General features: G+C 42.3%; 1 protein-coding gene across 1 annotated transcript; it reads right to left on the reverse strand.

Moving 5' to 3' along the window:
* Window positions 1–4,977: 4,977 nt before the first annotated feature.
* Window positions 4,978–10,107, reverse strand: LOC145408190 (uncharacterized). The gene is made up of 3 exons (XM_080278945.1): window positions 9,945–10,107; window positions 5,694–5,849; window positions 4,978–5,072 (listed from the first exon to the last, which is right to left on the reverse strand). The coding sequence occupies exons 1-3, from the start codon at window positions 10,105–10,107 to the stop codon at window positions 4,978–4,980; spliced, it is 414 nt and encodes a 137-aa protein (XP_080135071.1).
* Between the last annotated feature and the right edge of the window lie 3,947 nt (window positions 10,108–14,054).

The raw sequence follows: 14,054 nt of genomic DNA on the forward strand, positions 1-14,054 counted from the left end.
TCACAAATGTAATATAAATTTGTTGGGAAAACTTTCCAATTATACCAAAAATTCAGAATACTTTTCTGATGTTGAAAACATCTCGACTTGGAAACAAATCAGTAACAATGATGAACAAGGAAAACCTGGAATAGAACTGCTTCACAGTTAAAGAAGGTGGGTATTTGTACGTTTTACACATAAAGATTTTCGTTTCATTAAAGACTTCTAAACGATTGGGAAATGCAGAATTAAATATATATATATATATATATATATATATATATATATATATATATATATATATATATATATATATATATATATATATATATGAGCGAATGAGAAGACAAGTGTTGGATGCAAGGGTGTGGAGAGGGTGGGGGAATGGAGTCTCGGACCATCACTTAGTGATGGCCAAGGTAGAGCTGCAAAGAAAGTGGTTGAGGAGACGAAGGGGAAGACAGGAGGAAGCAGCTCCTGTGAGAAGAGTGGATAAATTGCTAGTGAGAAAATGACAGAGTATAAGAGCATAGTGGAAGAAAGACTGGGAAGGTATGAGCTAGAGCAGATGGAAGGGGTGGAAGATGTATGTAAGATATTCACGGAAGAGATAAGCGCAGCGTGTGAGGCGGTTTGTGGAGTGAGGAGGAGATGCAAGGGTGTGCAAGGGACAGCATGGTGGAATGATGAGGTGAAACGAGCTGTGGAACAAAAGAAGAAGGCATATGGTGAATGGTTGGCGAGTAGAGGTAGGGGAGAAGATGAGAGAGAGAAGAGAGAGGTATATGTGAGCAGGAGAAGGGAGGTTAAGAGACTGGTGAAGGAGAGTAAGAAGAAAGTGGATGAAGAGTTTGGGAGGAATCTGAGTATGAAATGGAGGGAGAGTAAGAAATTGTTTTGGAAGGAGGTAAAGAAAGTAAGGCATTGTGAAAGGGGAAATAGTAGGGGAGTGAAAGATAGGAATAATAGATTGTTGGTGGAGAAGAGAGAGAAATTGAGGAGATGGAAGGAGCACTTTGAGGATTTGTTGAATGTAGAGAGTGAGAGCAGTGTGAGTATAAGTGGTTGGGGAATGGCTGGGAGAAGAAGAGATGAGAGGAGGGAGGAAGAGATCAGTAGGTCGGAAGTAGTGGAAGCGATGAAGAAGATTAAGCTGGGAAAGGCCCCAGGAATTGATGGAGTGTGTGGTGAAATGCTTAGGTATGGGGGTGAGATTGTTGTGGAGTGGATATGGAAGTTGTGTAGATTGGCTTGGGAAGAGGGAAGGGTTCCAGAGGACTGGAAATCAGGTATAATTGTTCCTATGTACAAAGGAAAAGGGGAGAGAGAAGTATGTGGTAACCATAGGGGTATTTGCCTTCTTAGTGTGACTGGTAAAATATATGGTAGAATACTCATTGATAAGGTTAGGCATATGACAGAGGAGCTAGTTGGAGAAGAACAAGGGGGATTTAGGAAGGGAAAAGGGTGTGTAGATCAGATATTTGTTCTAAGATGTTTAGTGGAGAAGTATCTAGAGAAGGGAAGGAAAGTGTATGCTGCCTTCATGGACTTGGAGAAAGCTTATGACAGAATAGATAGGCAAGGTATGTGGAAGGTATTAAGAATATATGGAGTGGAGGGGAAATTGTTGAGTGCTGTGAAGAGTATGTACGAGGGAGCTAGGGCTACGGTGCGAGTGGATGGTGAGCTGAGTGAGTTCTTTGATCTCAATGTGGGACTGAAACAGGGGTGTGTGATGTCTCCATGGCTGTTTAATATATATATGGATGTGGATGGGGTTGTAAAGGAGGTGCAAGGTAGGGCAGTGGATGTGGGGGTGGCCCTAATGAATGAGGGTGAGATTTGGAAGCTTCCGGTGTTGCTGTTTGCTGATGATACAGTATTGTTGAGGGAAGATGAATAGGAGTTGCAAGGTTTGGTGAATGAATTTGGGACAGCTGAAAGTTAATGTAAACAAAAGTAAAGTTATGGTGTTTGAGAGGAATGAAGTCACCGAGTGTGCAGTGAGTTTGGATGGTGAGGATATGGAGAATGTGAGTGCATTCAAGTACTTGGGTAGTGTGATGAGTAAGGATGGAACTTTGGGGGATGAAGTACGTGAAAGGGTACAGCAGGGAAGAAAGGTTGTTGGTACACTGAAAGCAGTGATGAGAAATAGGGAGGTGAGTATGGAAGTTAAGAAGTCACTGCTTGATGGTATTGTGATCCCTACCCTGACGTATGGAAGCGAGGCGTGGACCTTGCAAGAGGGGAACAAGTCAAGAGTGAGAGCAGTGGAAATGAGTTACTTGAGAGGAGCATGTGGAGTGACGTGGAGGGACAGGTTGACGAATGAAGAAGTGAAGGAACGTTGTGGGGTAGATGTGGATGTGGTTGAAAAGATTAGGAGAAATACACTGAGGTGGTTTGGACATGTGGAGAGAATGGAGAATGAAAGACTGACTAAGAGGGTGTATGTAGGTGAGGTTGGGGGGGAGAGGGAGGGGTAGACCGAGGATGAGGTGGAGGGATGGAGTTGAGAGGTATATGAGGGAGGGGGGGTGATTTGGGGGGAGGGGAGTCGAATGGTGGGTGACAGAGTGACTTGGAGGCGTTTTGTCTGCGGCCACCCTTTGCGGGATTAGGGCGTCGGGCTATATATATATATATATATATATATATATATATATATATATATATATATATATATATATATATATATATATATATATATATATTGATGACTGTAAGAACATTTTTCGGCGAAAATCCGAAATATGTATATTCTACAAATGTTCTTAAAATTCGTTTTGAAACCCACTCAGGTACTTTAATACTCGAATGAAACTGCTGAGATTGAGAAAAAAATCAGAGGAAAAAAAAAGCGATTACCACGTAAAGATAGCTGACATATATGGTGTTTAAGAACAAGACGTTTCAATTGACGATTTGGTCACCGAAACAAGCAGGAAACCTCGAATAAAAAAATAAAAAATGTTTGTACATTACGAAGGTTCGAGTTAGACCACTAGCCACATTGCCGTAGGGAAAATCTCAACACTGTGATAATTAGTGAGAAGAATTATTGATGAACTACTGGCTCATAAAAGTTAATACAAGAAAATTTAAACGCAATAGCAATATAAATATATATAATTAAGTACTCCTTATAACACTAATCCTCATCTCCGTTGACATACAGTGAATGAAACCTACAAAAAATTGAGAATATCTGGATTTTTTACATTAGGAGTTACATTAGGAGTACGATCATGTGTCTTTCACACGTTTTGTTTCGGCAAAAGGATCGGCTTTTGAAGTGATTAAAAACTATTAAATTGGAGTGATCCTAAAAACCACCTAATTGATGGCAAGAACAATAAACATGCCACTTCCACAAAATGCACTGTAAATTTTTTGTGAAACATTTCCCATAGTATCCAAAATTCAGAAAACATTTCTGAGGGTGAAAAATTAGGATTCGGGGAAAGAAATTAGTAATATGATTAAATGAGGTAACACGTGGGATTTTCATCCCACGTGTTACATCCTAGATTCCTTTCAGTAGAGACGTGTAAACAGCTCGGATATCCAGAAAAAAGATAGTACACTCGCCAGCACTTCCGCGTGTTACACGGGCTCGCACGTTTTCTGAGATGTGGCACCATTGTGATGATTTAGTTGGAAACAATCAACGTGTGTGAGATGGAGTAACCTCGATAGAGTGGCGCATGAAGTGAACTTTGTTGCTTAAAGCTTCGAACCTCAAGGTATCATTACAGCCCGAATTTTGTTTAACCTAAATGCTCTACATATATATTATTCAATACTTGCCATTGTATAACGCATTTTAACTGTCCTCAGTTCAGTTTTTTATTACTTTTCGTTTGTCTCGTATCACATCTGGATCCCCGTATCAGAGGTCAGAGAAAGGAGGGAGCTGTAAGCCTCGCACATAGCATGCTCAGACGAGACCACACTTGCTTCAATATTCGCAGTAGAGTCAGAGACAAGGGAAAGCAAGCAAGAGGGAAGCAAAGAAAGGAGGGACAGTTAAAGAATTAAATACTTAAGACAGAACCCCCCATCGGGGAATTTAATGTATTTTTACTTATTGCAAGTTGAGAATATTCATTGTTACGGTCAACAAAATATCTATCTATACCTATCTATTAACATTATTAATTTGTATACATTATACTCAGAAAGCGATACCCATGAACTGAATACACAAATGAACACTGAGACAGAGGTATGGATGGAAACTATGGTGATCATGTTTGTAATTCTGGCTTTATGACAACCATGGTTGCCGTATAACAACCTTTTATATTTGGGTAAATAAATTTATCAACATCACTTCCATATAGGATACATTTTGACATAAATGAAAGGTAGTGCCCTGCAGAAACCTTTTCTCGGATCAATTACCTTGGACCATTTGTAACAAAAGCAAACACTCATAGCGCAAACAAAAGTTTCCAAATATTGTAGTCTTCTAGGAGGCAGAAGAAAATCCATTACCAAACTCATAAATGGACAGCCACAGTTAATACAATGTTTTATTATGAATGATGTGTAATATAACCACTCAGTAATGTGTCTACCCTCCGTCTTTTTCAATAACCTCCCTTAATCGGTCAGGCATGCTGGTCATGAGGCTGCTAAGGAGCTCTGGCTTGCCTCGGAAAAACTCCCACTGCTCCCTTGTGTGTTGCATCAGCTGCTCCGGGGTTCGCTCTCTGTCGGGCTCCCAACAGTTAACCACGTTGGCCCAAAGATGTTCAGTGGGATTGCAATCGCATCCCTTGCTAGGCAACTCCAGAAGCTGCAAATTCTCCTGCTGGTTGAACCATTCCATCACTACCCTGGCTGTATGAATCTGGCAGCGATCGTGGAGGAAAACTATTGGGCCTGGTGGAAATGGAAAATTCCTATGTTCGAGGGATGGAAGGAAGATATTTTGCAGAATATCGATACACTTTTCTGCCGTAAACCTTCCCTCAATTCTTGTTACGTCGCCAACTCTGTGAATTGACATGTAACCCCACATATTGCAGCTGATGTGTCCGCTGCGTGCCTCTTTGCTAATGTTTTGATGGTCATACCTGAAAAATGCAATCCTAGGATATTAATTTTAGGATATCATCATCATCATCATTATTATTAATGGATACTGACAACGGGAATGCTAGAGAAGTAAATAACCAAAAAATATTGCTAAGTGATGTAATATCGTTGCATAATAAGTATAAATCATAAACTGTATTCAATATTTAACTATAGAGAAACATTCCAAACATACTGATCATTACCGTGTCTTCAGCGCTAGGTCGGACACCCCCAACCCCATCCCACACACTCTCTTCACACTCTTCACACTTTTCACACTCTCAAAAGAGTGGCCAAGCAAAAAAAGAGAGAGTACTACAACGTTTCAGCCATATGTTTCATATAAGTAACAAGTATAATTACCCAAATAGCAATTGATGCGGGTTTGTCCACAAAGCAATACTATCTAACGTAGGTAAAACAATACCTTGAGTTGTTTAGTCTCCACACATGGCGGCGTCCATGGTTATGGGAACAAAATGATTTTTCATTGGAAAAAACAACTCTTGACCAATAATGAAGGTCTTTGTCTACGTTTCCTTCAGCAAATGCTAGTCGAGCAGCGCAATGTTGATCAGTGAGGGTTTCCTTCTGGGCAGGAATTCTATGATGAATACCTGCCTCATGGAGACGTCTCCGCACGGTATCCACAGACACCTGTAGCTGCAGCTGCTGCCGAATGACCACTGCAGTTGTCAGGGGGGTTTCTTCTGCTGCTTGTCTAATCATGCCGTCCTGTTCAGCAGTTGTTACTCGGGAACGGGGCCTCCTCTCTGTGATCAAACGTTATGCTACTTATGCTGCTTCTACCTCACAAATATCACCTCCCGCGCCCCCCCCCCCAAAAAAAAAATAATATATATATATTTTTTTCATTCATTCATTGCCAGATGCCATGTATCCCAAACGGGGTGGCCAAGGGCTTAAAGTTAATTGTTTTACATATATATATATATATATATATATATATATATATATATATATATATATATATATATATATATATATATATATATCAGTCTATCTATCTATATACCTAGGCTGCTTCCCCCAAGGAAAGGGAGGTAGCCGAGACAGGACGACACACTCTCCATTTACTCATCCATTTAAACACATTCATTCACATCTTAGCCCCAAAGGGGAGAACGGACAGATCCTCACCGCACCACACCGCACAAGGGTCAACTGCGCAATGCAATCAGTGACATCCGCAGCAGGGCCCGACAGCAGAACTGGTTTACCCCTGCCACATCATAACATACCCATCCCCTTACCCGCACCTGACCTGACTAGCTGATCAGACCAAATGCGGGAGAATATCCCCTCAGGGCTGCGTCATCACTTATTTATTCACAATTTCTCTCCATTTATTTCTGTCACGCACAGCCACTCTTCCTTGCTCAACAGACATCCCTCTCGCATCCAGCGCTCTCTTCACACTGTCCATCCATCCTATTCGTGGTCTTCCTCTCAGCCTTACACCTCTCACATCAGATCTAGTTATCTTTTTCACCAATCGCTCATTATCCATTCTCTCCATATGCCCAAACCATCGCAACACCCTCTGCTCAACTCTACCAGCCATCTCCTGAACAACTCCAGTTCTCCTTCGCACTTCATCATTTCGCACCCGATCCATACGCGTCACTCCACACATACTCCTCAGACACCTCATCTCCATTACATTCAAACTTTTCCTCTCTGCTACACCCATATTCCATGTTTCAGCCCCATATAATGCAGTCGGTACCACAACACCCTCATACAGCCTTCTCTTTACATCCATTCTAAGCGAACGACATTTAAACACTTTTTTCATTCCTCCCAGCACCTTTCCTACTTCATTTATTCTAAACTTCACTTCTGCATCTATTCTTCCATCCACAGCAACATGTGACCCTAGATATTTAAAACAATCTACCTCCTCAAGCAACTCACCATTCAAAACTATATTCATCCCCCTACCATCTATCAACCTCGTACACTTCATCACTTTACTCTTATTCTCATTTACTTTCAAATTCCTCCTTTCACACACCCTTCCAAACTCCTCTACCAACTGTCTCAATCTCTCCTCTGAATCAGTCACCAGTGCAGTATCATCTGCAAACAGCAGCTGCTTCAGATTCCAATCTCCACCATCAACATTTACCAGACTCAGACCACCTAAAACTCTTGCATTCACCTCCCTTACAACACCATCCATGTAAATATTAAACAACCAAGGTGACATCACACATCCCTGTCGCAGCCCCACTCTCACGGGAAACCAATCACTCACAGCATTTCCCACTCTTACACATGCTCTACTATTTACATAAAAACTTTTCACCCCTTTTAGTAACCTACCATCAAGTCCATACAATCTTAAAACAGTCCACAAAGCCTCCCTATCAATTCTATCATACGCTTTCTCTAAATCCATAAATGCCCAAAACACATCCTTGCCTTTCGCTAAATACTTTTCACACACTTGTCTCACAGCAAACACCTGATCAACGCATCCCCTCCCTCTCCTAAAGCCACACTGCTCATCACTAATCACTCCCTCTGTACCCTCTCTAACTCTCATAATTAACACTCTACCATACACCTTACCTACAACACTCAACAGACTTATACCCCTAAAGCTAGTACATTCATACTTATCACCCTTGCCTTTATACAACGGGACCACACAAGCACTTGCCCAGTCAATTGGCACCATACCTTTCTCAAAGCACACATTCAACAATCTTACTAACCAGTCAACAATAGTCACTCCACCACCCTTCAGGCATTCCACAGCACACCCATCCATACCTGCAGCTTTCCCTGTTTTCATCTCCTTTACTGCCTTCTCCACTTCCTCCTTCGTGATCAAAGAATCATTCAACTCTCCCAACACATTTATTCCTTGCACCCATCCGCCACAATCTCAGCCACCCTTTCCTCCTCTACATTTAATAATCTTTCAAAATACTCTGCCCATCTCTTCCTTACTGCATCCATCTCAATTAACATCCTTCCATCCTCTGCTTTTACTCGTTCTTCCTTCCCAGGCTCTCCCTTTCGCACCCTTTTCACCTCCTTCCAAAACATTTTCTTATTCTGTTGAAAATTCTCTGTCAGCCGCCTACCCCACCTCTCATCTGCTGCCACTTTAGCATCACGCACAGCCCTTCTCGCTCTATTCCTCTTTTCCTTATACCTTTCATATGACATCTCATCCTTCCTCTGCAGCCACACTTCATATGCACGTCTCTTCTCGGCCACAGCCATACTTACTTCCTCGCACCACCATTCACTTCCTTTTCTTACACCACCACCCACACGTCTCACACCACACACCTCTTCTGCATGCCCCACCACAGCACTCTTAAACAACTGCCATTCCTCCTCCACGCTGCCATTTTCCCGATCTTTCACTGCGTTCCACTCATCTTTCAATTTCTCCTGATACTCTATCTTTTTCTCTCTTTTATCCAACTCACTTTCAAAACCTCCCTGCCACACCTAACCCTCCTAGCTCTCACCCATCTCTTACCTACTCTTAACTTTCCCTCCACCAGGTAGTGGTCAGACATACCTCCACCCTCCCCTCTTAGAACTCTCACATCCAACAATCTTCCTATTACATTCCTAGACACAACCACATAGTCCATCAAAGCTCTATCAACAACCCTTCCACCCTCCTGTCTCACCCATGTATACTTATAAATATCTTTCTTCTCAAACAGCGTATTCCCAATCACCATCTCTCGCTCAACACACATCGCTATCATTCGTTCCCCATTTTCATTTCTTCCAGGCACACCATGCATACCAACTACGCCTTCAACTGCTACATTTCCCACTCTAGCATTCAGATCTCCCATCATTACCACATTCACATTCGCTCCAAAACTCTGCAGACACTCATCAACATCATTCCAGAAAGACTCCCTCTCTTGTTCATCCCTTTCACTACCAGGCCCATATGCACTCACAAACACCCACAACTCACGTTCAAATTTCGCTTTCACCCACATCAGTCTCGATGACACCTCCTTCCATTCAATCACACACTGCTGTACTTCCGGACTCACTAACAAGGCCACACCTTCTCTTGCCCTTCCTCTATCAACACCTGACAATCTTCCATTCACACTTCCAAACATAGATTCCCCCTTCCCTTTCATCTTCGTTTCACTCAAAGCTAACACATCCAACTTTCTTCTCACAAACATTCTCCCAATCTCCTCCCTTTTAGCCTCAATCGTACTACATCCACGCACATTCATAGACCCAATCTTCAGGGTACGGGGATAACTCCATCCCCCACCCCTTTCTCTGGCCTGTCTCTTTTTAGGAACTAAAAAACAGAGGAGGGGGTCCCTAGTCCCCTCACCCCGCCCCTTTTAGTCGCCTTTTACGACACGCAGGGAATACGGTGGCAGTATTCTTCCTAACACAACCTGGCCGCAGAGTAGTAGTACCACCCCATAATGCGGCCAGGTTGTGTCCCCCCCGCCACAGGTGTTGAACACCAGTTCTTAGCAGCAGCATACTTATTTGTTGCAAGTCTGATTCACAGAAGAACCTGACAGAATGAAAGACAGGACCTGAATTACGAAATGTTTATAAGTACTGATTATTAAAAGAGGTTATGTGAAGTTTGAGTAGCGTTAGAGGTCATCAGAAAGGATCGCTTATTTAATAAAGTTCATACTTTCCCTCAAAGGATGAATATGCAGGCACCGATCCGTTAATTCATGAATATCGTCAATTAATATGCAACAACGAAATAACAACGTCTTATTTGAACACATTATTTTAACATTATTGTATTATGTTATAATACGTAGCTGTTAATGGTATTCAGTTAATTTATTACAACACAAACTTACCCGCGTCCCTCAGGTCTCCAGAGTCATTCCACCTTCTAATCCATTTCGCCACTGTAGTTGAGGAGAGTCCTAGGAGGCTGGCGATATCTCTAACACGGTGGCCGGCTTCCCGTAGTGCGATGATCAGCCCACGTTGAGCAATGAGGTTCTCCTGTCTGTTCATGACGATATTCTGGCTAGAATGAATAAACTAGCTGCACCGGCAAGGTGAAAGAAAACTCGTTTCTTCAAGCAAGTGTGGTCTCATCTGAGCATGCTATGTGCGAGGCTTACAGCTCCCTCCTTTCTCTGACCTCAGATACGGGGATCCAGATAAGGTGATTAGATACGAGCGAAACGTAATCACAAAACTGAGGACAGTTAAAATGCGTTATATAAAGGCAAGTATTATATAATGGCAAGTATTGAATCATATATATGTAGAGCATTTAGGTTAAACACAATTTGGGCTGTAATGATACCTTGAGGTTCGAAGATTTAAGCAACAACGTTCACTTCATGCGCCACTGTATCGAGGCTACAGTAGTAGTACTTCCTTGCTCAACAGACATCCCTCTCGCATCCAGCGCTCTCTTCACACTGTCCATCCATCCTATTCGTGGTCTTCCTCTCAGCCTTACACCTCTCACATCAGATCTAGTTATCTTTTTCACCAATCGCTCATTATCCATTCTCTCCATATGCCCAAACCATCGCAACACCCTCTGCTCAACTCTACCAGCCATCTCCCGAACAACTCCAATTCTCCTTCGCACTTCATCATTTCGCACTCGATCCGTACGCGTCACTCCACACATACTCCTCAGACACCTCATCTCCATTACATTCAAACTTTTCCTCTCTGCTACACCCATATTCCATGTTTCAGCCCCAGATAACGCAGTCGGTACCACAACACCCTCATACAGCCTTCTCTTTACATCCATTCTAAGCGAACGACATCTAAACACTTTTTTCATACCTCCCAGCACCTTTCCTACTTCATTTATTCTAAACTTCACTTCAGCGTCTATTCTTCAATCCACAGCAACATGTGACCCTAGATATTTAAAACTACCTCCTCAAGCAACTCGCCATTCAAAACTATATTCATCCCCCTACCATCTACCAACCTCGTACACTTCATCACTTTACTCTTATTCTCATTTACTTTCAATTTCCTCCTTTCATACCCCCTTCCAAACTCCTCTACCAACTGTCTCAATCTCTCCTCTGAATCAGTCACCAGTGCAGTATCATCTGCAAACAGCAGCTACTTCAGATTCCACTCTCCACCATCAACATTCACCAGACTCAGACCTCCACCTTAAACTCTTGCATTCACCTCCCTTACAAAACCATCCATGTAAATATTAAACAACCAAGGCGACATCACACATCCCTCTTGGAGCCCCACTTTCACCTGAAACCAATCACTCACAGCATTTTCCACTCTTACACACGCTCCACTACTTACATAACTTTTCACCCCTTTTAGTAACCTACCATCAAGTCCATACAATCTTAAAACAGTCCACAAAGCCTCCCTATCAATTCTATCATATGCCCAAAACACACCCTTGCCTTTCGCTAAATACTTTTCACATTTGTCTCACAGCAAACACCTGATCCACGCATCCCCTCCCTCTCTTTAAGCCACATTGCTCATCACCAATCACTCCCTCTGTACCCTATATAACTCTCATAATTAACACTACCATAAACCTTACCTACAACACTCAACAGACTTATACCCCTAAAGCTAGTACATTCATACTTATCACCCTTACCTTTATACAGCGAGACCACACAAGCACTTGCCCAGTCAATAGGCACCATATCTTTCACAAAGCACACATTCAGCAATCTTACTAACCAGTCAACAATAGTCACTCCACCACCCTTCAGGCATTCCACTGCACACCCATCCATACCTGCAGCTTTCCCTGTTTTCATCTCCTTTACTGCCTTCTCCACTTCCTCCTTCGTGATCAAAGAATCATTCAACTCTCCCAACACATTTATTCCTTGCACCCTTCCATTCGCCACAGTCTCAGCCACCCTTTCCTCCTCTACATTTAACAATCTTTCAAAATACTCTGCCCGACTCATCCTTACTGCATCCATCTCAATTAACATCCTTCCATCCTCTGCTTTTACTCGTTCTTCCTTCCCAGGCTCTCCCTTTCGCACCCTTTTCACCTCCTTCCATAACATTTTCTTATTCCGTTGAAAATTCTCTGTCAGCCGCCTACCCCGCCTCTCATCTGCTGCCATCACGCACAGCCCTTCTCGCCCTATTCCTCTTTTCCTTATAGCTTTCATATGACATCTCATCCTTCCTCTGCAGCCACACTTCATATGCAAGTCTTCTCAGCCACAGCCATACTTACTTCCTCGCACCATCATTCACTTCCTTTTCTTACACCACCACCCACACGTCTCACCACACACCTCTTCTGCATGCGCCACCACAGCACTCTTAAACAACTGCCATTCCTCCTCCACACTGCCATTTTCCTGATCTTTCACTGCGTTCCACTTATCTTTCAATTTCTCCTGATACTCTATCTTTTTCTCTTATCCAACTCACTTTCAAAATCTCCCTCCCACACCAAACCCTCCTAGCTCTCACACATCTCTTACCTACTCTTAACTTTCACTCCACCCTCCCCTCTCAGAACTCTCACATCCAACAATCTTCCTATTACATTCCTAGACACAACCACAGAGTCCATCATTGTTCTACCAACAACCCTTCCACCCTTCTGTCTCACCCTTATAAATATCTTTCATCTCAAACAGCGTAATTCCAATCACCATCTCTCGCTCACCACTCATCGCTATCATTCGCTCCCCACTTTCATTTCTTCCAGGCACACCATGCATACCAACTACACCTTCAACTGCTACATTTCCCACTCTAGCATTCAGATCTCCCATCATTACCACATTCACATTCGCTCTAAAACTCTGGAGACATCAACATCATTCCAGAAAGACTTCCTCTCTTCATCCCTTTCACTACCAGGCCCATATGCACTCACAAACACCCACCACTCACGTTCAAATTTCGCCTTCACCCACATCAGTCTCGATGACATCTTCCATTCAATCACACACTGTTGTACTTCCAGACTCAGTAACAAGGCCTTCCTCTATCAACACCTGACAATCTTCCATTCACACATCCCTTTCATCTTCGTTTCACTCAAAGCTAACACATCCAACTTTCTTCTCATAAACATTCTCCCAATCTCCTCTGTTTTACCCTCAATTGTGCTACATCCATGCACATTCATAGACCCAATCTTCAGGGTAAGGGGATAACTCCATACCCCATCCCTTTCTCTGGCCTGTCTCTTTTTAGGAACTAAAAAACAGAGGGCGTCCATTGTCCCCTCACCCCTCCCTTTTTAGTCGCCTTTTACGACACGCAGGGAATTCGGTGGCATTATTCTTCCTAACACAACATGGCCGCAGAGTAGTAGTACTACCCCATAGTGCGGCCAGATTGTGTTCCCCCGCTTTTTTTTTGGGGGGGATACAATGAGAAAAAATGCTGATGAACAGAAATTAATACAAAAAAGTTTAAACACAATCGCAATACCCTGATATATATCACTAATTCTCATCGTTGACATACAGTGAATGACACCTACTTAAAAAAATGAAGGCTGGAGGAACACTGGGTGATATGGAGAAAGTTTGGATTCTTTACGTTAGGACTACGATCATGTGTATTTTTCATTTTTGATTATTCTTTCAAGGTACCGAGATGTATAATTGATTATATAACTCTATTCCTCATCTCCGTAAAATAAAATGAATGACAGCTACTCTACCAAAAAAAAATGAAGATTGAAGGAACACCGATTGAACTAACACTGTCGTCTGGAGATTATTTGGTGCTTTACGGTAGGAAAAGTGTTACTTTTATTTTCATTTATAAAATATCGTGTTAAATTAAAAGCAACCGATTTAGGAGTAATTCCAAACTATTATACTGGACTGATAATAAAAACCGCATAATTGAGTGCGAAAACGCTAAACATAGGACTTACACAAATATACTCTAAATAACATAAGAAACCTTCCAAAGTGTATCGGATGTTCAGAAAAACATTTCTT

This window comes from Coenobita brevimanus, chromosome 76, assembly GCF_032717465.1.
Source record: "Coenobita brevimanus isolate Jiangsu-jjx chromosome 76, ASM3271746v2, whole genome shotgun sequence".
Lineage (NCBI taxonomy): Eukaryota > Metazoa > Arthropoda > Malacostraca > Decapoda > Coenobitidae > Coenobita > Coenobita brevimanus.